The following is a 27946-nucleotide window of genomic DNA, read 5'->3' on the forward strand; positions in this document are numbered from 1 at the left end:
TATTCTTGCCTGGAGAATCCCATGGGTGGAGGAGCTTGGTGGGCTACAGTCCACGGGTCGCAAAGAGTCGGACACGACTGAGCGACTTCACTTTCACTTTCCTCCAACAATCTTCTTAAAACCGTGTAACTATCCTTGAATTAGATGCAAAATAGCTGCTAATTAAAGCCTTCAGTCCTCTGGTGGCCACTGGAATGGCTATAGAGGTGCTGACAGCTGCTGACTAAAGTGTGATTTTGGCATTCTGTCAGTCCATTCAGTTGAGCAAAACAAGTCCCCTCTCCCCCTGATTTATTTTTAAAAATTTATTGAACACCTCCATCTATATATTCGATTAATTTTTGGATGCACAGTGCAACAGGCATGTGGGATCTTATCTTAGTTCCTTGACCAGGGATCAAATCCGGGCCCCCTACAGTGGAAGTGCAGATTCCTAACCGTTGGACCACCAGGGAAGTCTCAGCTGTGTTACATTTGGGGCTGAAATGCAGACAAAATCCTTGTCTGCCAGGAGCTTTGGATCTGGCTCCACGACATTAAAGAATTGGTAAGAAAACAAAGAACAACAAAAACACTTCTGCACTTTCAGAGTTTTTGTTTTTTTTTTTAATGTAGATGAACCAGTTCGGAATTAATTAAGGGGCATTTTTCTATGCAAACCTTTCCCACATTGTATAAATGCCCATTATGTTTGCTCTTTGGAGAGACTGGAATAGGTGCTGCATATGACAATGATCTGTGAATTTGTCATGAGAAAAAATGTACTTTTACTATTACTTCACCTTCATCTATTCAGACTGCTTGTAGTGCTACCTACTGGATGAACAGGAACGAATAAGAGGAAATAAAACCCCACCTTTCCTGGAGATCATAGGCATAGCTTGTTTGGCATAGAAGTTTAAATACTGTCTCTGCTCTTTTCTAGAGGTATGACTCTGAGCATTACTTAATCTCTTTATACTTCACTTTCCTCATTTATAAAGTGGGACCAATAACCTCTTAAGGTTATTGTGATGATTAAATGACTTGTACTACTATTACTGGGCTTCCCTGATAGTTCAGTTGGTAAAGAATGTGCCTGCAGTGCAGGAGACCCCAGTCTGATACCTGGGTCAGGAAGATCCGCTGGAGAAGGGATAGGCTGCCCACTCCCGTGTTCTTGGGCTTCCCTGGTGGCTCAGCTGGTAAAGAGTCCACCTACAGTGCAGGAGGCCTGGGTTCGATCCCTGAGTTGGGAAGATGCCCTGGAGAAGGAAAAGGCTACCCACTCCAGCATTCTGGCCTGGAGAATCCCATGGACTGTTCAGTCAATGAGGTCGCAGAGAGCTGGACATGTGAGTGGCTTTCACTTCCACCACTACTATATCGGTATTACTCTTCTGTGCTCCCTGAGTATACCTTATGTCTTTCATGCTCAGTTCCTCAGTAGGAAATTTCTTTTCTTGACTATAAAGAAATATTGTATATGGGACTTCCCTAGTGGTCCAGTGGTTAAGATTCTGAGCTTTTAATGGAGTGGGTGTGGGTTTGATCCCACATGCCAAGTGGCACAGCCAGAAAATAAAAAATAAAAACAATGAAACCCAACAACAAAAAGCAAACAAACAACGAGTGGAAACAAAGCCAATAAAATTACATCTTTGTTTTTAAAAAAAGAATATACATGTATGTATGACAGAGTCACTTTCCCATACAGTGGAAATTAACACAACATTGTAAATCAACTGTATGTCAGTAAAATTCTTCTTTTCTTTAACTGGTAAGCGAATCCTCAGAGAATCATATTTATATCTTTAAGAGGAAAGGAGGTCCTCGTACCCCATCCCCTGTGTACTGTGTAATTCTCACCCCTCACTCTCCACATACTAAGTGAAGATGCTCCATTTTACTAGAGACCAGGGACTGGTTGCTGTCTCAGAGGACAGGGTTAACCCTTTGTTGCTCACGTTCTTCACTACTGGCAGGCTGCCTGTCTCTTAACACCTCCACTATGCTCATCATCGCTTCTTCTGTTGCAGTGACTGCAGCTGGTGCTTGCTCTTGTCCTTCTTGTCAGCTGTCATCCCTGGTCTCTTACCACTGTCCTGAGCTTCTTGCCCTAAGAAACTTGCGCTTCTAGTTCTCTGCAGATCAGACAGCCCACCCTCATCTTTTGCAGGCCTGGGTAGTCAGTCACTTGCAGTGCACTGGGTGGGATCTTCTGTATTTCAGTTCATTTCACATAATTCATGTCAGATGGTAATTACACCACAGGCAGCTGCTGCATGGGGGCGGTTCCCCTACCATATCCCACCCTTCCCATGTCTCCTCATCTGAACTATTCTGTAGGACTTCATACTGAGCAATGTAGGTATCCCTGCCTTTGGGGAACTTCATTTTTCAAGAGCGCAGCAACAAATTTCTCCAACTTACATGAAAACTTAACCAATTTCCTAGTGCCTTCTGAGTCCCTTTAAGACTTCTCAGTAATAATGAGGGTTGTGTGGGATGGGGAGTACATTATGCAGGCTTTTTATAAGAAATGGTGTTCTGCTTCCCGAATGTATCAGAGTATTAATGCCCTCCTGGTCTGTAGAAACAGTAGGCTTCCTTTCAGAGTGGCGTAAGTGGTCCATTAGGAAACTGTAAATACTTAATTACTATATACTTTAAGTTTCATTGGCAAAATAGGAGCCTAATTTCTTGAAAACCCCTCAGATTTCTCTTAAATTATTTTTGTAGGATAGTAAAGTGATATGGTCCCCAGCTGAAAATGAGAAACTATTATTTCAACTCCTAAGGAGCTAAACAACTTCAGTCTAATTTCACAGAAGAGGCAGAGGGAAAGGAAACCATGTTCAAGGTTTCTGGAAATTGTTATTTTCTTGTTAATGGTTATTTTCATTGCAAGGAGAGTTTTGAAAATGGTTATGAAGTTTTTTCCTGAAACCAAATGACTAGAGACTAAGTACATTTGAATTATATTTGGTTATAGGCATTAAAGAATAAAAATAATTTCTCCTTTCTCCTGTGAAGTTTGATTTTGGTTTTTGTAAGCCGAGACTGACTTTTTAGGGCTAGAGGAAGGATAAAGGAACCATCAGCTATAAAGTCCATTGAAATCACTTGAAAATATAAAGACAAAATCTATTGAAATTTTTTATTGTATATTGCTTTTAGGGCTTCACTGGTGCCTCAGTGGTAAAGAATCTGCCTGCAATGCAGGGGACCCAGGTTTGATCCCTGGGTGGGGAAGATCCCCTGGAGGAGGGCATGGTAACCCTCCCCAGTATTCTTGCCTGGAGAATCCCATGGACAGAGGAGCCTGGTGGGCTACAGTCCATAGGGCCACACAGAGTCTGACATGACTGAAGTAACTAAGCAGCAGCAGCAGAATAGTGCCTTTAACTCTTTATATCTTTGTGTCTATTTAATCCTTTTTGCAAGTTTTTCTGTTGAAATATATTTAATAGTATATACAGAGTCAGGGATTGCTGTATGGAGAATGAGCAGATGAGTTTGAATCAATCATCCTTTCCAGAAGAGATGGTGTTTTCAAGGCAAGATACAAAATAGAAAATGGGCAATTAAAAAATTCGGGGCAAAGTGTGGGTTAACCACAGGGGAAAGTGCAGTAAACTTGGAACTTGAAATGGTGGAACTGTTAGCAATCTTATGTCCAAAGGGAAGGGGGAGGAAGAAGTTTACTAGAACTTGGAGGGAACTAGTTTTGTACAGAAAGCCACTGTTCAGTGGAGCAGGGATCTCTCATTAGGGTCATAGCCAGCCTAAGTTACCCCCCCAAGGAGGGAGCCCAGGGAATAAATACCCTGGTCCCCCTCTCCTCTTTCTCTCCAAATTTGTGTTAGAGCACTTTGAAATCCCCCATGAATGGTCTCCATCCCCACTAATCTGACTTCTTTGTGTATAGGCCATTAAGCAGACACTGGGATGGCTGATAAAAGATGCCCAAAATGATATTTACAGTCTTCTTGTGTGCTTATTATTGAGACCATCCTCGGTGGTAGCCTCTTATGAGATTCAACAGAATAGAATGGTCTTCACATTCTGCACCTCTTACAGGTGGTCCGTCTATATGTTTTTCCCCAGATCTCTGCCACCAGTTTCCAGTTTTGTCTTTTGAAAGTCTCTGTTCACCTGGCCCACTCCTTGAGCTCTCCCTCATGAGTTAGTGTAGACCTATATCTCAGGCCATTACTTCTACGTGAAGTTCAACGTCACACTTAAAAGTTCTGCCCACTTGGAGGATTTATCTTTATCTATATTTTAAGTTCATTGTGAGTAAGATTCTATAGCTGGTTGGTGCTGGAACACTATTCACAGTTAACTGGCCATAGGAAACGCCCCATGTAGCCTTACTGTTGTTGAGGAAAAAAAGATGCAGTATTAGGCTTAGGTTATGAGGGTCGGAATCAACTGCCATTGTAATTTGCTTGTATCTTCAAGGCTGGTATGGGCTTGTTTTTGTTTATAAATTTGATAATGGAATGCTGGTGTGGGCAACTGAATTTATGGCTTGTTGGATCAGATAACTTCCAGTTCATGTTGCGTATGACCTCTCACTCACTTGATGTCCCATGGGCACGAGGTAAGTCTCTCCATTTGTGTGTGCATGCTCAGTTGCTTCAGTTGTGTCCGACTCTTTGTGACTCTGTGGACTGTAGCCTGCCAGGCTCCTCTGTCCATGAGGATTCTCCAGACAAGAATACTGAACTGGGTTGCCACGCCCTCCTCCAGGGGATCTTCCCAACTGAAGGATAGAACCTGCATCTCTTATGACTCCTGCACTGACAGGTGGTTTCCTTACCTCTAGTGCCACCTGGGAAGTCTTGAGATAAAGAATGAAAAGAAAGTGAAAGTGAAGTCGCTCAGTCATGTCCGACTCTTTGCGACCCCATCGACTGTAGCCTACCAGACTCCTCCATCCATGGGATTTTCCAGGCAAGAGTACTGGAGTGGGTTGCCATTTCCTTCTCCAGGGGATCTTCCCAAACCAGGGATTGAACCCAGGGCTCCCGCATTGTAGGCAGATGCTTTACCATCTGAGCCACCAGGGATAGATAAAGAATAGTTAATGGCAAAAGAGGGCATGGCTTTACCCTAACATCTTAGGGACCTGTGCTGTGAATTCTCTGACCAGGGCTTGCCAGAAGGCTCCTTTCAGCATCTCTCTCTGCCACAGACTTTTCTAATAGCACTTAGTCTGCTGGGTCGTAAGAACCAAATGGCAGGAAAACTTAGAGCACAGCCCAGATCTTGCAGAGCCCTTTCATGTCCTGGGTTTCCGCAAAAAATGCAGCCTACCTGTGGGTGACCACTGTTCCATTTCCCATACTTTGAATATATGAAAACCCCAATTATATTCCATTTTGAGGCCTGTTTTTTTTATGGCCATTTCCAGCACCAGTGATTCTATCAGGATCCAATAGGAAACAGACCACTCAAAGTAGAATAGTTTCAGGAAGATTGATTTATAAGGTGCGAGTTGGGTAGAAGAGTAGTGCCTGAACCAGGGACCAGTAATGGCAAAATTATTACCACCCCTGGACCCAAAGGAGGGAGAGGAAGGAGCTTCTAGGAATAGAGTTGTCTTGAGACGAACTGTGTTCTCCATCTGAGGGTCATTGACGGCTTGAGTCGACCGCACAAGGGGGTATCAAAGGAATAAAGATCTTGATTTCTCCTTTCTTTCTCCCCCTGAATTCCCTGTAAGGCTTCCTAGTTGTCCATCTTAAATGGAAACCAGAGGACAGGAAGCCTGTAGCAATGGCCCATTCAGGAAAAACAGCTTCAGGACAGAGAGCAGGGTGAGAGGGTGGGAAGTCATTCTGAAAGGGCTAATGGGAATTAGTCATCACAGCCCTGAAGTTTGAATCTTGGATGTTCCTTTGGGGACTATGAATTCCAGCAACATGCAGGTTCTTTTTATTTATGTTTCAGTTCTCGGTTCTTTGCAGAGTTCTGCCTGCTCTAAAAGAGGTGTTCGGTAAATAATTAAGGAGCTTAATCCCAACACCTTCTGTGTGATGTTGAGCAAGTAATTTATATTCTTGGATTGTCATTCTCCTTGTCTCTAAAATTAGGATGCTATATTTGTTCTGTTTTACTCATGAGGATGTGGTAAAGGTCAAAAGAAAACAAAGACACTAATATATGAAAGCGCTTTGTAAACTGAAACGCTAACTATGCAAGATACTACTTCACATCTTAGAGATGCCTTTCTTCCTATTGGCGGTCAGTTGTCTGATTCAGATAAACTTGTTAACTCAGACTGCATACTTTTTACAGTGGATTTTACCTTCTGGCTAATTAACCTCCTGACTCTTAGTAGTTGAAAGTTCAGTAGAGTATATTTATGTCCAAGCTCACACTTCCTTGTTAACAATTTTTCTTTTTTTCCTTTCTTTTTTTTTTTTTTTTTAAAGTATTTATTTGTTTGTCTGTGTTGGGTCTTAGTTGCCATAAGCGGGATCTTTTGTGCACAGGCTCAGTAGCTCCGAGGCATGTGAGATCTTGGTTCCCTGACCGGAGATTAAACCTGAGTCCCCTGCATTGCAAGGCAGACTCTTAACCACTGGAGCACTGGGGGAGTCGCTCCTTGTTTCTGTTTAATATGTCGCTGCACCCGCTCACTTTTCCAAAGCTCCTTTTTTGCATAGATTTACTTTTTCTCCCATTTACTCCAATCATCTTGATCAGTATGCAGGAGAATTTATTTAAGGATCATATGTGAGCAGTTTTTTGTCATGCACACTTTTCTCAGGCAGTTTTTGTTTCTCTTCCTTTTCGTAATGCTTTATTCCTCTGTACTTTGTTCGATAAAATGATCTATGTGGCAATAATACCCATTTGTGGCATACTTAGTTTACAGACATGTCATTTAATCATCATTTAATCCTATGGAGTGGGTAGTATTATTTTCTCTATTCTACAGATAAGGAATCTAAAATCAATTCCAAGTATTTTTTTTTTTTTTAAGAGCAGTTTTAGGTTCATAGCAAAGTTGAGAGGAAAGTACAGAGATTTCCCATATATTCCCTGTCTCCACACTTGTGGAACCTCCCCCATCATCAACGTCCCCCACCAGATCAGTACATTTGTTACAACTGGTGAACATCCATGGACATATCATAATCACCAAAGTCCATTGTTTCCATTTCACTCTTGGTTTTCCACATTCCTTGGGTTTGAACAAATGTGTAATGTATCCATCATTGTAGCATCATATAGAGCATGTCCACTGCCCTAAAGTTCTCTGTGCTTCGCATATCCATCTCTCTTTTCCCCCAACTGGCAACCACTAATCTTTTTATTGTCTCCATATATAGTTTTGCCTTTTTCAGAATGTCATATAGTTACAATCATACACTATGTAGCCTTTTCAAATTTGGCTTCTTGTATTTAGTAATGTGCATTTCAGTCATCCATGTCTTTTCATGGCTTGATAGCTCATTTGGGGGCTGGGGGACTTTAATAAGATTCTGTTGTCTGGATGTCTCATAGTTTATTTATCCATTCACTTAATTAAGGATATCTTAGTTGCTTCCAAGTTTTCACAATTAGGAAAAAAATACTGTAAACATCTGTGTACAGGTCTTTATGTGGACATAAGTTTCCAGCTTCTCTGGGTGAATATCAAGGAGCATCATTGCTGAATTGTATGGGAAGAATATGTTTAGTTTTGTAAGAAATTGCCAAACTGTCTTCCAAAGTGTCTGTACCATTTTACATTCCCACTGGCAATGGATGAGTGTTCCTGCTGCTCCAAATCCTTGCCTGTATTTGGTGGTGTCAGTGTTAATGAGTCTGGCCATTCTAATAGGTGTGTAGTGTTATCTTGTTTCAATTTGCTTTTCCCTGATGACATATGATATGGAGCATCTTTTCATACCCTTATTTGCCATCTGTAAGTCTTCTTTGATGAAGTGTCTGTTAAGGTCTTTGGCTCATTTTTTAATTGATTGTTTTCTTATTGTATATTTTGCTTAAGTCTTTATCAGATACCAGATATTTGTCTTTGGCAAATATTTTCTCACATTCTGTGGCTTGTCTTTTCATTCTATTGGCATTGTCTTTTGCAAGAAGGTTTAAATTTTAATAAAGTCCAGGCTATCAATTCTTTCTTTCATGGGTTATGCTTTTGGTGTTGTATCTAAAAAGCCATGGCCGTACTCAGGGTCATCTAGGTTTTCTCCCATCTTATCATCTAGGAGTTTTAGAGTTTGGCATTTATAGTTAGGTCTATGATCCATTTTGAGTTCATTTTTTTGTGAAGGGTGTCAAGTCTGTGTCTAGACTCTTGTTTTTTTTTTTTTAATATGGATATCCACTTATTTCAGTACCATTTAAACCTTCTTGCAAAACACAATACCAACAGAATGAGAAGACAAGCCAAAGAATATAAGAAAAGACTTCCTCCATTGTATTGCTTTTGCTTCTTGGTCCAAGATAAGTAGACCGTGTTTATATGTGTCTATTTCTAGGCTCTCTATTCTCTTCCATTGATCTATTTATCTGTTATATCATCAATACTGCACCATCTTGATTGCTGTAGCTTCGTAGTAAGTCTTGAAGTCAGATAGTGTCAGTTATCTAACTTCTTTCTCTCCTTCAATGTTGTGTTAGCTATTCTAGGAATTTTTCGTTTTCATATAGATTTAGAATAAAAAAAATGTTGACAAAATAACATTCTGAGATTTTGATTGGGATTGCACTGAGTCTGTTGTTCAACTTGGAAAGGACTAACATTTCGACAACTATTCATTGTCTTCTAATGCATGAATGGAATAATTCTTCTTTGATTTCTTTCATCATAGTTTTGTGCCTTTCCTCATATAGGTCTTCCACCTATTTTGTTAGATTTATATCTGAGTAGTTAATTTTAGGGGGTACTAATATACATGCTATTATGATTTTAATTTCAAATTCTACTTGTTCATTGCTGGCATATTGGAAAGCAACTGATTTTTATATGTTAACCCACATCCTGTAACCTTGCCAGACTTGCTTATTATGTTTTAGGAGCTTTTTTGATGATCCTTTAGCATTTTCTACGTAGACAGTCATGTCCATTTGCCAACAAAGACAGTTTTATTTATTTCTTCCCAATATGTATATAGCTTTTATTTACTTTTCTTGCCTTACTGCATTAGCTAAGATCCAAGTAACTTTCCAAAGGACATGGATCTATTAAGTAGCAGAGCCATTACTTAAACTCACACCCATTTTGCGCCAAAGCCCATTCCCTTGAATTATTAAGCTAGCTTGCATTCAGTGCCTCTTCTTTAACTCTCACCTCTCTTTATTTGTGGCCTCTTAAAATAATATTTTATAGTTTTTATGTTATGTCAGTTTCTCTTTTATGGGTATAGATTTTATGTTTAGCTTTGCATATAATTTTCAGCTTTTGTTTATTTGTACTTCCTTTTGCCATCTTAATTATGGTTTTTGGAGGGTTTCTACTTTCCTTTTTGACTTGGTGCCTTTTTTTTTTTAATAACCAGAATTCTTGCTCTGTAAAATTCTTTCAGCATGGTATATGGAATTTGAAATTTAACTTTAACTGCAGTGGTTGCTTGCTTTTACCTTCTTATCAGTAACATAGAAGATAACAAACCATAAAAAACATTTTTATTAATCATGGCTCACATTGCCTCCCCCAATGCAGAGTGAATTCTGATAGTGTTCCTGCTGATCTTTGCAGCCATTAATTTAACAAAAAAGGATTTCACTCAGTGGGACCATACACCCTCTTAAATGCAGACTAAACCTGGAAGGCAGCCTGCTTCTCCAGCTTTACCTTGTTTGCTGGTGATAACTCCTGAGTCATTACAGGTTCACTTTTGCCTCTTGCTGGTTCTCATCCCATGGCTTTAATGTTTTGTTTTCTGAGTATTGTAATAACATAATGCAAAAAATCCAGAACACCCATAAAAGACAAAAGAAGAAACCCAAGGATTACCCATAGTACTGTCCTCAAGGGAGAACCATGATTAGCATTTTTATATGTATCTTTTCGAGTTGCACTCAAACCATCATGAGATTATAATACTAAATTTTTACAAAAGGTGCCTACTAGGCATGTTGTTATGTATAAATATAAATATACTTTACCTCAATGCTATGTTTTGGAAAAATACAGATATTCATCATCTCTGCTACTCTGCATAGTATTTCATTGCAGGTATAAGCCATATTTATATGATCCATGTCCTATGCAGGATAACCAAGTTCTTTCTTTTTTTTCCTAATCTTCCTCCTCCTCTTTGCCCTCCTCCTTGTTCTTCTCCACCCTCTCCTTTTTCTTCTCCTTTTCCTCATCCTACTTATCTTCCTCTTTTGATAGCTCTTCCTGCTCCTCCCATGGAGAAGGCGATGGCACCCCACTCCAGTACTCTTGCCTGGAAAATCCCATGCATGGAGGAGCCTGGTGGGCTGCAGTCCATGGGGTTGCTAGGAGTCGGACACGACTGAGCGACTTCCCTTTCACTTTTCACTTTCATGCATTGGAGAAGGAAATGGCAACCCACTCCAGTGTTCTTGCCTGGAGAATCCCAGGGACGGGGGAGCCTGGTGTGCTGCCGTCTCTGGGGTCGCACAGAGTCGGACACGACTGAAGCGACTTAGCAGCAGCAGCAGCAGCAGCTCCTCCCAACATATGCCACTCCTTCTTCTTCCTGTCTTCCTCTTCCTCCTCCTCTCACACCCGCCTCTTTGTCTCTTTTTTTGGTCTTCTTTAACTTTCTGTAACTGCCTAATTTAACTTCAGACTGTTCTGCAATAAGCCCAGTTGCTTTCTTCATTATGATTTCTTAGAGCTTTTTTATTTTACTTTTTCTTCTTCCCCTCCATACTTAAGTTGGGATTGTACTCAGTCTCCCTTCCCCTCTCATAACTTTGTTCATGCTATTCTTTCTCCCCTCCTTATGATTAGTCTGTGCTTTGCTTTGATTTCATTTTCATTAATAATTTAGGTGAGCAATTTTTATGTACCTTGCTGATGATTACACTGTAATTCTTGTCAGAGCCAAGCCAGATCTTAGTTCTCTTGGATTTCAGACCAGTGGTCTTTTCACTAGATTGCATTGCCTTATCATGACTGAGGTTAGAAATAGCCTCATATTTAGTGTACAAGTCAAACAAGGAAGAAAGCAAACAAGCAACAAGACCAAAGGAAGATAAAAAAAATAACGGGAAAGAGAATATTCCTAATTTAACGAAGACTTGACTCTAGTGTTCTCTCTGCTCAGTGACTTTGTTCCAGGTGAATTAAAAAAGAACTGTTTGCGAATGTTTGCCTGCTTTCATTTCTTCTAAGACTTTTAAAAATGTATAACAGTTAATCTAGCCAACAGTGTTATTTGAGACCTAAGATTATAAGATTAAAGGAAGTATAATAAACATAGTAATATCTGTACTCAGAGGTAAAAGAACTATACCTGATATATTACTTTGTTTTTCAGAATTAAAGGAATTTGTATACAGGCTCTGTACAAAATGTCAGGTAGTCAAGACTTGGTCTAGCAAGCTTTTCCCTAAGTCATCACAAGTAAATAAGGAAATTATAAATATGTGATTAGGTAAACCAAGTTAGAAAAGAAAAACAACTAGTCTTTTGAAGTGTATCTTGGTAGTAAGTTTTTGCAAAGCCAAGGTCACTTTCTCTATGGCTTTTCTCGTGATTGCCTTTGTTTCTCTTTGTCAGTAATTGTTTCCTAATCTGGGACTTTTCCCCCAAGCCACCCATTTGACATGTACTAAGTCATTGTCAGAACTCTCCACAATGACCTGTCCGTCTTGGGTGGCCCTACATGGCGTGGCTCATAGCTTCATTGAGTTAGACAAGGATGTGGTCCATGTGATCAGATTGGTTAGTTTTCTGTGATTGTGGTTTTCATTCTGTCTGCCCTCTGATGGAGAAGGATAAGAGGCTTATGGAAGCTTCCTGATGGGAGAGACTGACTGAGGGGGAAACTGGGTCTTGTTCTGATGGGCGGGGCCGTGCTCAGTTCAATTCAGTTCAGTCGCTCAGTCATGTCTGACTCTTTGTGATCTCATGGATTGTGGCATGCCAGCCCTCCCTGTCCATCACCAACTCTTGGAGTTTACTCAAACTCATGTCCATCGAGTCAGTGATGCCATCCAACCATCTCATCCTCTGTTGTCCCCTGCTCCTCCCTCCTTCAATCTTTCCCAGCATCAAGGTCTTTTCCAATGAGTCAATTCTTCACATCAGGGGGCCAAAGTATTGGAGTTTCAGCTTCAACATCAGTCCTTCCAATGAATATTCAGGACTGATTTCCTTTGGGATGGACTGGCTGGATTTCCTTGTAGTCCAAGGGACTCTCAAGAGTCTTCTCAAACACCACAGTTCAAAAGCATCAATTCTTCTGCCCTCAGTTTTCTTTATAGTCCAACTTTCACATCCATATATGATTACTGGAAAAACCATAGCCTTGACTAGACAGACCTTTGTTGGCAAAGTAATGTCTCTGCTTTTTAATATGCTGTCTAGGTTGGTCATAACTTTTCTTCCAAGGAGCAAGCGTCTTTTAATTTCATGGCTACGATCACCATCTGCAGTGATTTTGGAGCCCCCCAAAATAATTTGCTATGAAATTACGGGACCAGATGCGATGATCTTAGTTTTCTGAACATTGAGTTTTAAGCCAACTTTTTCACTCTCTTCTTTCACTTTCATCAAGAGGCTCTTCAAGTTCCTCTTCACTTTCTGCCATAAGGGTGGTGTCATCTGCATATCTGAGGTTATTGACATTTCTCCCTGCTATCTTGATTGCAGCTTGTGCTTCATCCGGCCCAGTGTTTCTCATGATATAAGTTAAATAAGCAGGGAGACAGTATACAGCCTTGATGCATTCCTTTCTCTGTTGTAATCAATACAATACAATAGAATGGGGCCATGCTCAGTAAATCTTTAATCCAATTTTCTGTTGATGGGTAGAGCTGTGTTCCCTCCCTACTATTTACCTGGGGTCAAACTATGTTGAAGGTAATGAAGATAATGGCGACCTCCTTCAAAAGATCCCATGCATGCACTGCTAGAGTCAGTGCCTCCAACCCTGCTGCAAACCACCACTTATCCACGCCTCCACTGGAGACTCCTGGACATTCACGGGCAAGTCTGGGTCAGTCTCTTCTGGGGTCATTGCTCCTCTCTCCTGGGTCCTGGTGCGCACAAGATTCTGTTTGTGCCCTCCAAGATTCTATTTCCCAGTCCTGTGTAAGTTCTGGCAGCTCTATGGTGGGGTAATGACGACCTCCTCCAAGAGGGCTTATGCCATACGCAGGTCTGCTGCACCCAGAGCCCCTGCCCCTGAAGCACTCCGCTGCTGATCCGCATCTCCGCAGGAGACACTCAAACACAGTTCTGTCTCAGTCTCTGTGGGGTTCCTGGGTCCTGGCACACACAAGGTTTGTTTGCGCCCTCTGAGTGTCTCTGGTGGGAATGGGGTTTGATTCTAAACATGAATTCACCCCTCCTACCATCCTTCTGGAGCTTCTCCTTTGCCCTTGGACATGGGGTATCTCCTCGGCTGCTCCAGTGCCGTGCAGCCGCCAATCCCAAAGAACGGCAAGGCCAAAGAATGCTCAAACTACTGCACAATTGCACTCATCTCACGCTAGTAAAGTAATGCTCAAAATTCTCCAAGCCAGGCTTCAACAGTACACGAACCATGAACTTCCAGATGTTCAAGCTGGATTTAGAAAAGGCAGAGGAACCAGAGATCAAATTGGTAACATCCACTGGATTATTGAAAAAGCGAGAGAGTTCAAGAAAAACATCTACTACTGCTTTATTGACTAAACCAAAGCCTGTGGCTGTGTGGATCACAATAAACTGTGGAAAATTCTTAAAGAGATGGGAATACCAGAGCACCTGACTTGCCTCCTGAGAAATCTGTATGCAGGTCAGGAAGCAACAGTTAGAACTGGACATGGAACAACAGACTGGTTCCAGATAGGGAAAGGAGTACGTCAAGGCTGTATATTGTCACCCTACTTATTTAACTTATATGCAGAGTACATCATGAGAAATGCTGGGCTGGATGGAGCACAAGCTAGAATGAAGACTACCAGAAGAAATATCAATAACCTCAGATAATGCAGATGACACCACACTTTGGCAGAAAGTGAAGAAAAATTAAGAGCTTCTTGATGAAAGAAGAGAGTGAAAAAGTTGGCTTAAAACTCAGCGTTCATAAAACTAAGATCATGGCATCTGGTCCCATCATTTCATGTCAAATAGATGGGGAAACAGTGGAAACAATGACAAACTTTATTTGGGGGGATTCAAAGTCACTGCAGATGGTGATTGCAGCCATGAAATTAAAAGACACTTACTCCTTGGGAGAAAGTTATGACCAACCTAGACAGCATATTAAAGAGCAGAGACATTACTTTGCAAACAAAGGTCTGTCTAGTCAAGGCTGTGGTTTTTCCTGTGGTCATATATGGATGTGAGAGTTGGACTATAAAGAAAGCTGAGCACCGAAGAATTGATGCTTTTGAATTGTGATGTTTGAGAAGACTCTTGAGAGTCCCTTGGACTGCAAGGGGGGAGATACAACCAGTCCAACCTAAAGGAAATCAGTCCTGAATATTCATTGGAAGGACTGATGTTGAAGCTGAAACTCCAATACTTTGGCCACCTGATGTGAAGAACTGACTCACTGGAAAAGACCCTGAATCTGGGAAAGACTGAAGGAGGGAGGAGAAGGGGACGACAGAGGATGAGATGGTTGGATGGCATCACCAACTCAATGGACATGAGTTTGTGTAAACTCCAGGTGTTGATGATTGACAGGGAGGCCTGGTGTGCTGCAATCCATGGCGTCGCAAAAAGTCAAGACATGACTGAGCAACTGGAATGAACTGAACTGAACTGAACTGAAGTCATTGTTGTTTATTACATGGTGCATTTAAGATATATCAACTATTGAATTAATTAAATAAGGACACAAGCTGAGGTGGCTCAAATGTCATATGTAAGCAATCCAAAAGCAAAGCCTGTAAATGCCTCAAAGTTATAAAATCAAAACCTAAGGACAGTCAGTTCCTAACATCCAACTAGGCATTGAGCTGTAGTCAACCAATAATTTCCTTGCTTTGCTTCCATCTTTTCTCCATAAATGTGTCTCCCTGAGCTTCCCATCCCCAGAGTGCTCCTAACTACTCCCGGTTTGACACTGCTAGCTTGGAATCCATTCTTGCTTGAATGAACTCTTAAATTATTTAATTTGCTTCAGTTTATGTTTTAACACTGTACAGTGAAAAGACCACATTTTAAAACCAGAAGGAATTCTTTTTATGCTGATAAGAACTGCCTTTTAAAGTAAAAGGAGATTAATGTTGCTTCCTGTGTTTTTGAGAGAAGGGGATGTTCCCCTTGCAAATTGCTGGTAGCTCAGTGGTAAAGAATCCACCTGCAATTCAGGAGCCACAGGAAACATGGGTTAGATCCCTGGGCCTGGAAAACCCCCTGGAGGAGGGCATGGCAACCCAATCCAGTGTTCTTGCCTGGAGAATCCCATGGACAGAGGAGCCTGGCGGGCTACAGTCCGTGGGGTCACGAAGAGTTAGACGTGACTGAAGCAGCTGAGCATGCATGCATGCACAAACAAAACATCCCTCAAAGATGAAGATTTGCCACTAATGAAACAGTGAAAATTGTGTGGCAAGACTGGAAGTCAGCTTTGAAAGAATAGTCCCCAAAGTGTTTTGAGCAGTTAAGTGACATCAGAGAAAAAGCACCACCTCTCAGATGATCGCTCTGAAGGAAGCCCTTTTCAGCCGATATATGTTGCCCAATTTTTAGAGTCAGTCGTATACTTTACATCTTGTTTCTCCAAGGTAAATAGACTTCTTGGAGATAGAACCTGTGTTTTCCACTTCTGTGTCTTCCCATAGCATTCAATAGACTGTTGTATAAATTGCAGATGTTCAATAAATATGTTGATTAGCTGCTGAGGTAGAGTTGAGGGGAGGAGAATTAGGAATGAAATGTTCTCCAGTTAATTGCAAATTGCTTCCCTACTTAAAAATGAATTTGCATTCTATTATCTTTTCCCACAGTTTCTGGAATAGGCTTCAGCTGGCATCTGTCATTTGATTTTACACAATTTTGTAAATTTTATGGAAATTTAAATTTTGTTTGAAAAAATTTGTTTTGGAAATTAAAATTCTTACAAAGACTCTGCTCTAGGATTTTCTGTTGTTTCATGGTGGAAAGAAGTGTTGTGTAAAGACAAGCCTGTTTTAATCATACTTCATGTAATTTGTTAAGAGAATCATTGAAATTTAGAGCTTGTAGGGACCACGTTATTATAGCCTAAACACCCAGAACTCTACCTGGAACACAGTGGAAACTTACTAAGTCATTGAAAAATAAATGAATAATTTAGTGCATTCTCTTCACTTCACGATCAAAGACACTAAAGCTCAGATTACTTGCTCATAGTTAAAGGGTTGGCACAGGATAGATTAGAATACATACTCCTTGATGTTATCATGCTTTAAATGTGGATTTCACATTCAAATTATAACATGGAAAAGAATTTAAATTCAGTCTTTGAAAAACTTCTTTTACTTTAAAGTGTATGAATAAATCAAATTCTTAGGTTAATGTCTATTAATATTACATTTTAGGAAGGGAGTAGGAAGAATTTGTTCATACAAGTCAAAAGGATTGTTTGAAGGGAAACTAGAGTAAAATGTCTTTTAAGTCGTTTGTTCAAGGCCTGTCAGTCTCTTCCTTTCCTTTCTCCAAGTTTTTGCCTCCATTTTTTATGATTAGTGGTTCCTATCCACTATGAAAGACTTTCTGTTGGAAACATTTGTCTCTCTCAACACATAATACATCTACTTCTCTGTATTGCTTGGACTTTCAAGAAGTGTCGGTTATCCTGTGGATTGATTTTCTGTTATTTTACAGGATGGAAAAAAAGAGTCAAGCTCATGTACTTGTTTGAAGGGGCCGAAGCTCTCAGAAATAGGGACGATCGCCTGGATGATAACGCTCAGTGATGCCCTCCACAATTTCATCGATGGCCTGGCCATTGGGGCCTCCTGCACCTTGTCTCTTCTGCAGGGACTCAGCACCTCCATAGCCATCCTGTGCGAGGAGTTCCCTCATGAGTTAGGTAAGGAGTTCTTCTCACGTCCTCCAAGTCTGTTAACTTCTTGGTTTAAGGGGAGGGAGATGTTTCAGATGACACACTCTTAAAACTCCTGCTGATGTCTTGAAGTGAAGGAGCCTTTTTAGACATTGGTTATTATCTTTTATTTCATTCAAAAAGAGAAAAAAGTATTTAAGTAGAAAACAAATCTACTCAAACTATTTAAGTAGAGAATAAATGTGTGAACACCAGTGACGGGTTTGGGGTGGAATGAATTGGGAGATTTATATATATATATAGATACATATATATATATATTCTATTGATTGTTGTTGTTCAATAGCTGTCATGACTGACTCTTTGCAACCCCATGGACTGCAGCACTCCAGGCTTCCCTCTCCTTCCCTTGGGCAAACTGTCTCCCGAAGTTTGCCCAAGGTCATGTCTGTTGAGTTCAGTTCAGTTCAGTCGCTCATTCATGTCCGACTCTTTGCGACCCCATGGACTGCAGCACGCCAGGCCTCCCTGTCCATCACCAACTCCCGGAGTTTACCCAAACTCATGTCCATTGAGTCGGTGATGGCATCCAACCATCTCATCGTCCTCTGTCGTCCCCTTCTCCACCCACCTTCAGTCTTTCCCAGCATCAGGGTATTTTCCAATGAGTCAGTTCTGGTGATGCCATCCAACCATCTCATCTTCTGCCACCTTCTCCACCTTTTGCTTTCACTACTATTGACACTGTGTATAAAACAGATAACTAGTGAGAACCTGCTGTGTAGCTCAGGGAACTCTGCTTGGTGCTCTGTGGTGACCACAATGGGAAGGAAATCTAAAAGAGAGAATGGCTGTTTGCTGCACAGTAGAAACTAACACAACATTGTAAAGCAGCTATACTCCAGTAAAAAGTAATTTTAAAAAAAGAAAGACTATTGACTTAACGTGTTCTTCTTCTTCTAGGGGACTTTGTGATCCTTCTCAATGCAGGAATGAGCACTCGACAAGCCTTGTTATTCAATTTCCTTTCTGCGTGTTCCTGCTATGTTGGGCTAGCTTTTGGCATCTTGGTGGGCAATAATTTTGCTCCAAATATTATCTTTGCCCTTGCTGGAGGCATGTTCCTCTATATTTCTCTGGCAGACATGGTAAGAAATTTAAAGATTTTGTTGTATTTTAAACTTGGAATTAAACATCTGGGTTATGAATTGACTGCTGCTGCTGCTAAGTCACTTCAGTTGTGTCCGACTCTGTGTGACTCCATAGAGGGCAGCCCTCCAGGCTTCCCCGTCCCTGGGATTCTCCAGGCCAGGCAAGAACACTGGAGTGGGTTGCCATTTCCTTCTCTAAGGGTGACCTTTTGCTTTCCTCAGTGTGGATGGCCTTTCTGTTGTCATTTAAAATATTCCAGGTCCACTCTTTTTGAGTGGTTTGTACTAATAGTGATTTGACAGTGATTCTCCTCAATTCTTTGATCTAGGTAGGATCTCATTGCTAGAGGACAACATGACTTATTTTTGCTGAAGTAGAGATATCTTCCCAGTGTTTTTCCTTGTGGGTAAAGCTTGTATACTGCTATGGTATGGCTCCGAAGGACTTTTCACCCCCTTGTCAAGAAGATGTCATATTTGAAAGGAAATGACTTGTTGAATAAAGTAAATAGCTTTCTGTTACTTCAAAGTTCTAAACAGTGAGAATTTTTTGAGTTAAAGTAAATTTGATAAGTTAAAGTTGAACGATAGTTACTTGGGTCAGTATATATTTATATCTGTGTTTATGTTTATGCTGTTTCTGTGTATGTCTTTGTGTGTGTGTAAGGGAGAGAATATCAGTGGTTCCGTGCATTTTCAAATAAATCATGGATGGCTTTCTAGAAAATGAAAATGTGCTAAATGGATGCAAATCAAGGAATGTTTCCTTTGCATTTGGAACTGAATGTTTTTATATATATAATTTACTAATTTAATTTCCTCCATCTGCATTCTTAACTCTGTTCATTGTTCTGTGCAGACCCTTATAAGCACAAGGATTTCATCTCTTAGAACCATCACTGCATTTATGTTTTCCTTCACAGAATTTAGTGCCTCATAATGTATTTAGGTCATCACTTCTTTTCTTTTAAAATATAAGAACAGAATCTATTAGAGTTATTCAGTTTAAAGAAATAATACAAATAAATGATGCTATATATACTTATGGCAGCTTTGCTTTTTTCAGAATGGCTTTGCAAATTTCATCCATTGTATCCTTGTAACAGTTTTCTCAAATCAGCAAATGGAGTGACCGCAGACTCTGGAGGTCTCCTGAATGCTTTGGCACATTGCACCACTGTGTACATAGTAAATCACTTGGAAATGTGTTTTGAAAAGATGCCATTTACAGATCTCTTCATGAGCCTTTTCAGTAGAAGTTTTGTGTTGAGAGTCGATTTTAAGTACAGAACTTGGGGTTTTAATTGCTTTCACCGCCATGAGATTGTTATAGTCTTCAATTCAAAGACAGCACCATTTATTTAAAAAACCTTATGATTTTGTGAGGGATAGAACAAGCAAGTGGAAACAAATGGAAGAGAACCAGAATTAACTATATAGTGGTTTCTAAAAGCATATTTAATCAGCTATTATCGATTGATATTTTTATATCAGGCTTGGAAATTGGGAAGGCATTGTAGATGGTGGAGGGAGCAGAAAGGCATGGTTTTTTGTCTACAGAGAGGGGAACCTGTAATTCAACAAACAAAACCACACACATGATTACATAAATACAAATAAAAATTGAAATGAACGGAAAAACAGTATACGTGATGCAAGATGATAATAGGGGTGTCTAAGTTAGGAGGCCTAAGAGAAGCCTTCCTATGAAAGTAAGAAAGTGGAAACCTTAAAGACTTAGCTCATTGAAAGACGAGGGAAAAGAGGTTTTGGTAGGCGTGAAGATTCTGAGGGTGGAAAGAGGCTGGATACATTTGAGGTCCGAATGATGTGGTTGGAGCCGGGAGAGCAAGGAAGAGAGGGAGAGGAGGCATAAAATGAGGTTAATCTCAAGCCGCTGATTGACTAACCCGGGAAACACAGTTTTCCTACTCTTGTTGATATCTGATTACGCTGCCTTTTGCTGTTATGCTGTCTGTACTAAAACATTTAAACCACGGACAGAAACGCTCACCCCCTCCCACCCCCGCAGGAATCTGTGATAACTGTTTTATGTTTGACCACAAGATGGCAACAGTTATCTGACAATATATCTTTCCTCTAGTTTCCAGAGATGAACGATATGCTGAGAGAAAAGGTAACTGGAAGAAAAACCGATTTCACCTTCTTCATGATTCAGAACGCTGGGATGTTAACTGGATTCACAGCCATCCTGCTCATTACTTTGTATGCGGGAGAAATCGAATTGGAGTAATAAGAAGTGAAAGATGGTGGTGTTAATGAAAGCATTTAATAAATAAAAACAGCTCCAGAGGGATTTTTAAGCTGATCCTATTTAGTTAAAAGATAATTTTGTTTTTAGCTGTATGTCAGGAAAACTGATTATTGGTGTCAGGATCTGTGAAACAGACCATCATTTGTTGTTAAAAATGCTTTAAAAAGCTTTTGGTTCCAGTCTGAAAAGCCTGATACATGAGATCTTTGGTAAATGCTGACTTTTTTTTAATGTTTCACGCATATTAAAAAACCATCACAAAGCAAGAAACATACATTCTATAATCATTTCGACACCAGAATCCAGAGGAAAATATAAACTAGGCTGTATAAGCCTTTAAATCTCTATGGTCAGATCAAATGTTCAAGTAGTTTCAGAGTGGTTTCTTTCAATTAATTTGTTCTGGTGCTTTCACAAGCAAGTACATAAAAATGTGAAAGAGAATCAAAATGTACAAAACACAGATATAAATGATTCCAAGGCCTTAATGAATCCAGGAGAGAAAGATTGCTCATAGCTTTGGTTTTGTTTTTATGTTACAGATGGGGACTTGTAGGATGGCTTTGAAAACCATCTTGAAATAATAGGAAATCAGTAAAATTTTGTTAACTCTACTAATTTCAGACTCAGATTTTTTTTTTCCCTCTAAGTGTAATGTAAAGCTGATGACAGCTCATCGGCGGTATCCAATGTATTTCCTTTGTCAAGGTGAAGAAATGTTGGTTTACAGAAAGAAATTGAATGTAATTTTAAGCAATTTACTTTTAAAGATGAACATAACTATTTAGCAGAGAATGTTTTAAGTAAATGCAAAATAACAGCTGAATGGCTGTATGTCAGAGACTAAGATATATGTTTTTTATGGATGTCCAAGAGACAGAAAATATTTCTTTTGTATTCAGCCTGTGTTTTTCCTGTATGGTATATTTTGCAAAAAAAAAAAAAAAAATCCCACACAGCATGATTATTTTTCTACCTTTTATAAAAGATAGAGCCTGTTTATTCATTTAGTAGATATAGAAGTTTGGTCTATAATTGAACATCCTAGCCCTAATCTCACTCCCAAATCACTTAAGGGAAGATGATTTAACTGAGAAAAATATTTGACAGAAGCCAACAATGACCTCGGGAATTATACTGTCCCACAGGCTGTAAAATTGTGTCACATAGCAATAATGCAGGAGTGATGAATGTTTAGCATGTATGTTAATGTACATTTTCCTCTGACAATTTAAAAATATTGTTTGACCAAATAGTAAACACCTTTAAACCTTGTATTGTGTCATTCATTATTCATTTTAATGGATAGTTTTTGAGTGATTTTCATGTACCTGGTATTACAAGGAAGAGAAATAGGTATGTTTATTTCAAAGCTATTCAGCAAATAAATACTACAAAGATTAATCATTGTTCATTGAAATCAGTATGCATAGAATCTATTTTTATCATTTCACCTGTTTACATTCAATCTTAGGAAATAATCTTTACCTTTTCAAAGCACAGATTGTATGTCTGGGTTGAGACGCTATTTAAGAAGCTACAACATGGTAGTATATATGTATCCTCTATGTCTTTGTCTCTATTCCTGCCCTACACAAATAGATTTATCAGTATTATTTTTCTAGATTTCCATATATACGTGTTAATATGCAATATCTGTTTTTCTCTTTCTGACTTACTTCACTCTGTATGACAGACTCTAAGTTCATCCGCATCACCAAAATGACCCAATGTCATCCCTTTTTCTGGCTGAGTAATATTCCATTGTGTGTACATACCACATCTTCTTTACCCATTCATCTGTCAGTGGACATCTAGGTTGCTTCCATGTCTTGGCTATTGTAAATAATGCTGCAGTGAACCCTGGGGTACATGTGTCTTTTTGAATCATGGTTTTCTCAGGGTGTATGCCCACGAGTGGGATTGCTGGGTCACTGGCTTCCCAGGTGTCTCAGTGGTAAAGAATCCACTTGCCAAGTGGGAGACATGGATCAGGAAGATCTCCTGGAGAAGGAAATGGCAATCCGCCCCCGCATTCTTGCTTTGGAAATCCTATGGACAGAGGAGCCTGGTGGGCTACAGTCCATGGGGTCACAAAGAATTGGACACAACTCCGCAACTAAACAACAAATAACAAAATGGTACCTATACACTGCATGCGTGCATGCTCAGTTGCTTTAGTTGTGTCCAGCCCTTTGTGACCCCATGGACTATAGCCCATCAGTTTCCTCTGTCCATGGGATTCTCCAGGCAAGAATACTGGAGTGAGTTGCCATATCCTGTTTCAGGGGATCTTCCTGACCCAGGAATTGAACCTCTGTTCTTGCATGTCTGGCAGGTGGGTTCTTTACGACTAGCACTACCTGAGAAGCCCATATATACACTAGCACGTGCGGAGTAGATAGCTAGTGGGAAGGCGCTGTATATATATAGCCCAGGGAGCGCATCTCAGTGCTGTGATAATGTAGAGAGGTGGGACGGTGAGTGGGGAGCGAGGTCTTAGAGGAGGGGTTTTATGTATACTTATGGCTGATTCACGTTATTGTAGAGCAGAAACTAACAACATTGTAAAGCAATTATACTCCAATTAAAAAAATTTTTTTAAAGCTGCAACATGTTATTAAAACAAGATAGTTTAACAAACTCATCTGGTGTTGATCAAAATGTACGTGGACTGTTTGGGTACTCTGTGTTTGTCTCTCTATGTATTGGTCTTTTGGCCATTTTTCTCAAATATTAGGAGAACAGAGGTGATACGGTATGACAACCCCCAAAATAGAAATTGCTACTTATTAGAGGCTATGGTTCCAGGTAGAAGGGAGGATAGGGGAAACCATGATTAAATTTAAATTATCCTGGATAACAAAATATAAACCTGTCAGTCAACATACCTTATACTGAGACATTCATTATGCAAATTGAATGTTCTATAACTTCAGGCTTTAAAGACGCTATTATGACAAACCAAAAATGATTTCAATGCATTGTATGGGGGTGTATACTTTTATTTTTATATTATTGAACTTTATAACAATTGATTACTAATTTGGCATTTTTTGAGTGCTGAATCAGCCCCTGTCTTAGTCTGTTTAGACTTGCTATAGCAAATACCACACACTGAATAGGTTATAACCAGCCAAAATCTATTTCTTACAGTTCTGGAGGCTGGAAGTCCAAGATCAATGCTCAGGCACGTGTGGTGTCTGTTTTATAGATGGCACCTGCTTGCTGTGCCCACAGGTGGCGGAGGGCCAAAGTATCTCTCTGGAGCCTCCTTTATGAGTGTGCTATTCCCATCCACGCTGCCCCGACCTTATGATCTAAGTATTTTCCCACACCCTTTCTTTCCATATCATCATCATTGGGGATTAGAATGTCAACATGTGGGTTTTGGGGGAAACATAAACATTCAGGCCATATGCAGACCTCTATCACTTCCGCTGGTAAGGGAAGGAAAATAACATTCTCATGGAGGGTAGAGAGGAGCCTAACCCTGCCAGGCCCATAGCTACCGCATTGCTCAGCAGAGCCAACGGGAGGCTCCAGCCTAGGTAGCGTTTCCTTAAGTCCTCCAGATGCTCAGTGTTTCCAGCCTACCAACCCAACATCTAAAGGGGTTTCTTTACCTAAGAGCTTAAGGTCTTAAAAAATGAATAAATTGGGAAGAATCAAAACCGCTCTATGAGTTTACCAGAAAATTAGTGTAGGTGTAGTAACAGAACTAATTATTGATGGTCCGTGCCAGGGGATCATTAACTGCAAATCTGTCCTCCAGGCTCTGATTGGCATTGTCTTCCTTTGGGGCTTATGTTGTTTTTTAGCAATAGGTTGGTTTTTTACCATGAGTTCCAGATTCCTTTGTATTTATTTAAGGTCCATCACCCAGAGGAGCCTGGTGGGCTACAGTCCATGGGGTCACAAGAGTCAGACATGACTTAGCAACTAAACCACTACCACCACGCACAGTACAAGAGGTTCTAACTGTGATAAATTCCTTAATATCGATGTTGCTACAGCTGCTTTCTCACTGACACTCTGCCTTCCCGCAGTTGTGGGCTGCCATACTCATGTAAGATTGCATTGCCCTTAGCTTGCTTTCTGTGCCGAGTGTGCACAAAGCGTTCTCTCACGGTCAGTCTGTGTACCAAAGGCTCCCAACTTCCGTATCTCATAATCAGCATCTTTACTAGTAAAATTTCAGGTGAGCTAAGGCAGCTGGGCTTCCCAGGTGGTGCCAGAGGTGAAGAACCCGCCTGTCAATGCAGGAGACATAAGAGACAGGGGTTTGATCCCTGGGTCAGGAAGATCCCCTGGAGGAGGAAGTGGTAACCCACTCCAGCATTCTTGCCTGGAGAATCCCATGGACAGAGAAGCCTGGCAGGCTACAGTCCACGGGGTTGCAAAGAATCAGACACGACAGAAGCAACTAAGCACGCAAGGCAGTTGGGTAAACTGAAAATTCCTAATACCTATTTCATTAATCCTAAGACAGGCATTGCTTCCTCCCCTCACTCCCCCAACCCTCTGCCCCGCCCCCCACCCCCCCACCCTCGCCTTGTCTGAACACTTCTGAAGGATGTGCTGAAATCACTAGCCACCAGGTGCATTGTTGAGGAACTTACAGTTGCGTGAAAAGGAAACATGGAAATCTGTATAGCACTGGGGACTCAGCTCGGTGCCCTGTGGTGACCTAGATGGGTGGGATGGCTGGGGGGAGGGAGACCCAAGAGGGAGGGGCTATATGTATGCATATAGCCGATTTACTTCCTCGTACAGCAGAGACTAACATCATTGTAAAGCAACTATATCCCCATAGATTAAAAAAATAATCATAAAACAAGGGAAAAAAGAGGAAAATCATCAGTTGGAATCTGGGGTAAGGCCAAGAAAGTGCCGCCACTGTTGTGTTTAAGATTTGATGGTGTAGAATAATGGCTGTGCTAACATGTTAGCTTGACTTTTTTTTTTTTTTTTTCTATAAAGACAGAGTGAAAGAAGTGGTGCAGGTCTGGCAGGGCTGGTCCATGGTCTTTGGGAACCTGGGCTCCTTTGATTTGTAATCTTTGGCTTCTGACTAAGATTCATTCATGTTTTAAAGTGTTTGCAAGAGAGATCCCACTTTAAAGTCTAAATCCCACATAGCAGAAAGGAGGGAAGGGTAGAAGACAAAATATCCACACCCAGCTCTTTATCTTCCTTAAAGGTGCTTTCTCAGAAGTAATATACAATCATCGCCACTTACATTCATGTACCGGATTTAGTTGCAGGCTGCGCCAACTTGCCTGGGCAGCGGGGAAAGGGTGCTTTTGTAGCTGGGTATACCAACACAGGCTTCTGTTTCTAAGAAGAAGCAAAGAATGAATATTGGGTAGACCAGTGGTTGTGTCAGGTAAAGACAGGCTTGCATCTGGTTCACTGGGGGAACTTACTCAAGACGGTTCTGACACAGCCAGTTCAGGGAACTGCTTCTTTTAAGAATTCTCGTGACTTCTTTCAGGTTAATTCCTTGACGCTTTAACCATGTTAATTATACCAGGCTACCTGACCAATCTTATATATTCTTTTTTCATATGTTTTTCCATTATGGTTTATTATCGGATATTGAATGTAGGCCCTTGTGCTATACAAACATTCTAATACAGCAGTTAAACATTGATATATTTAGTTTAAGCATGATTTCTACCTCTTAAATTTAGTATAGTTGATAGGTACTTTTTGGACAGCCGTCCCACATCTGCCACCTCCCTTGTCAAGATGTGGAGACAACTTCCTATTTGGGATATGCTCAGTCGTGTCCAGCTCTGAGACCCCACGGACTGTAGCCCACCAGGCTCCTCTATCTGTGGAATTTTCCAGGCAAGAATAATGGAATGGGGTGTCATTTCCTGTCCCAGGGGATCTTACTGACCCAGTAAGGGGTCGGTAAGTCGCGGGTCAAACCTGCGACTCCTGCGTCTCTGCATTGGCAGGTAGGCTCTTTTCCACTGCATCACCTGGGAAGCCCTCCTATTTGGGGTAGAGTATAGCAAAATCTCCCTATGTTCCACTAGTAGTGAACACAAGTCCCATAAAACTTGCAGATAAACTCCAACTCGTTTCACTTTGGAATACAAAAACATTGTAGATGTTTAATTTTTGAAGTGATGGTTGGTCCTCAGCGGTGACTTGAGGGTCACATCTGATGCTACTGAAATGCTTTGGAGCTGAAGAGGGCCTCAGTCTGTAACCTAACAACCTGGGGTCCGGAACAGATCATGGTGCTGAAATAATATTCTGTGTATAGAACCATGATTTTTAATAGCAGGAGAGCAGAAAGAATAACTTATATGCCTTGACAAGCCATGCAAAATCAGACTTTTTAGATAACTCCAAGGAAGATGTTTTATGTAGGATATGAATCTAGGCCATACTTCATACACCATGTGTTCACAGAACAATACAGTTTCTTAGCAACCATTACCTGGTTGTTAAGTTAGTACTTGATTTTTATAGACACCTGGCTTTTTTAGGCACATGCATCACTAATACTTAAGCATAATATCCAGGTTAGTGCTGGAATAATTACATTTCACTTTTTTCCAAATAAAACTTTAAAAATTAAGCATTCAAACTATAACTCCTTTAAAAGGCAGACCACTGCAGGGAATGAGAAAAATTCTCAGCTTGTTCTCCTGTGAATGAATGAACTCATTTATTTGTTTAGTACAACATACATGTGAAGCCCAGAAGTTACAAAGATGAATCAACTCATGTCTGCTCTCAGAAGGATCATAAGGGAATAGTCATGTAAAAACCAGTGATACCACACTTGTAGGTGTTATGATAGAGGACACAGACAGGCAAATATGCAGGCAAATAGTAACTGAGCACAAGTGGGAGAGTTCTCTTTAGGTTGGAGTGGGAATCGGTCAGACAAATCTTCACAGAGGAGGTTGTGTTTGACTATTTGACTTTGGTTTTAGTGAATAAATCTAATTCCTTTCTACTTTTAGTGAATAAGTCTAATCCCTTTCTGACTTTACCTTTTCTCCATTCTCATCACTTGAATCACGATCTTCCATCTGTGACTTGAGATGGATCAGTGTTGCAATTAAATTTACTAAATGATGCTTTGGGGATCACCAGGATGATACTCTTGGTATCAATACACTGCTATCATTTACACTGTATCTAGTTAATGGATTTCCCTTGACCCAAGTAAATATGTTTTGGTATCATTTACACCACTGTGGGCTTCACAGGTGGCTCAGTGGTAAAGAATCTGCCTGTCAATGCAGGAGACGTGGGAGATTTGGGTTCGAATCTTAGGTCAGACAATCTCCTGGAGAAGGAAATGGCCACCCACTCCAGTGTTCTTGCCTGGGAAATCCCTTGGAGAGAGGACCGTG

The 27946-nt window shown here is 40.5% G+C and overlaps 1 protein-coding gene across 1 annotated transcript in view; it reads left to right on the forward strand.

The window, feature by feature from the left end:
* The window catches only part of SLC39A8 (solute carrier family 39 member 8), an 81810-nt gene extending 60001 nt beyond the window's left edge, over positions 1–21809 (forward strand). The window contains exons 7-9 of the mRNA XM_068975151.1: positions 16952–17159; positions 18096–18280; positions 20388–21809. Coding sequence (XP_068831252.1) covers positions 16952–17159; positions 18096–18280; positions 20388–20537 — 543 coding nt within the window. The 3' untranslated portion in view covers positions 20538–21809. The remainder of the gene's footprint in view (positions 1–16951; positions 17160–18095; positions 18281–20387) is intronic.
* The last annotated feature ends 6137 nt before the right edge of the window (positions 21810–27946 follow it).

The sequence above is a fragment of the Capricornis sumatraensis genome, chromosome 7 (assembly GCF_032405125.1).
Source record: "Capricornis sumatraensis isolate serow.1 chromosome 7, serow.2, whole genome shotgun sequence".
NCBI classification, from domain to species: Eukaryota; Metazoa; Chordata; class Mammalia; order Artiodactyla; family Bovidae; genus Capricornis; species Capricornis sumatraensis.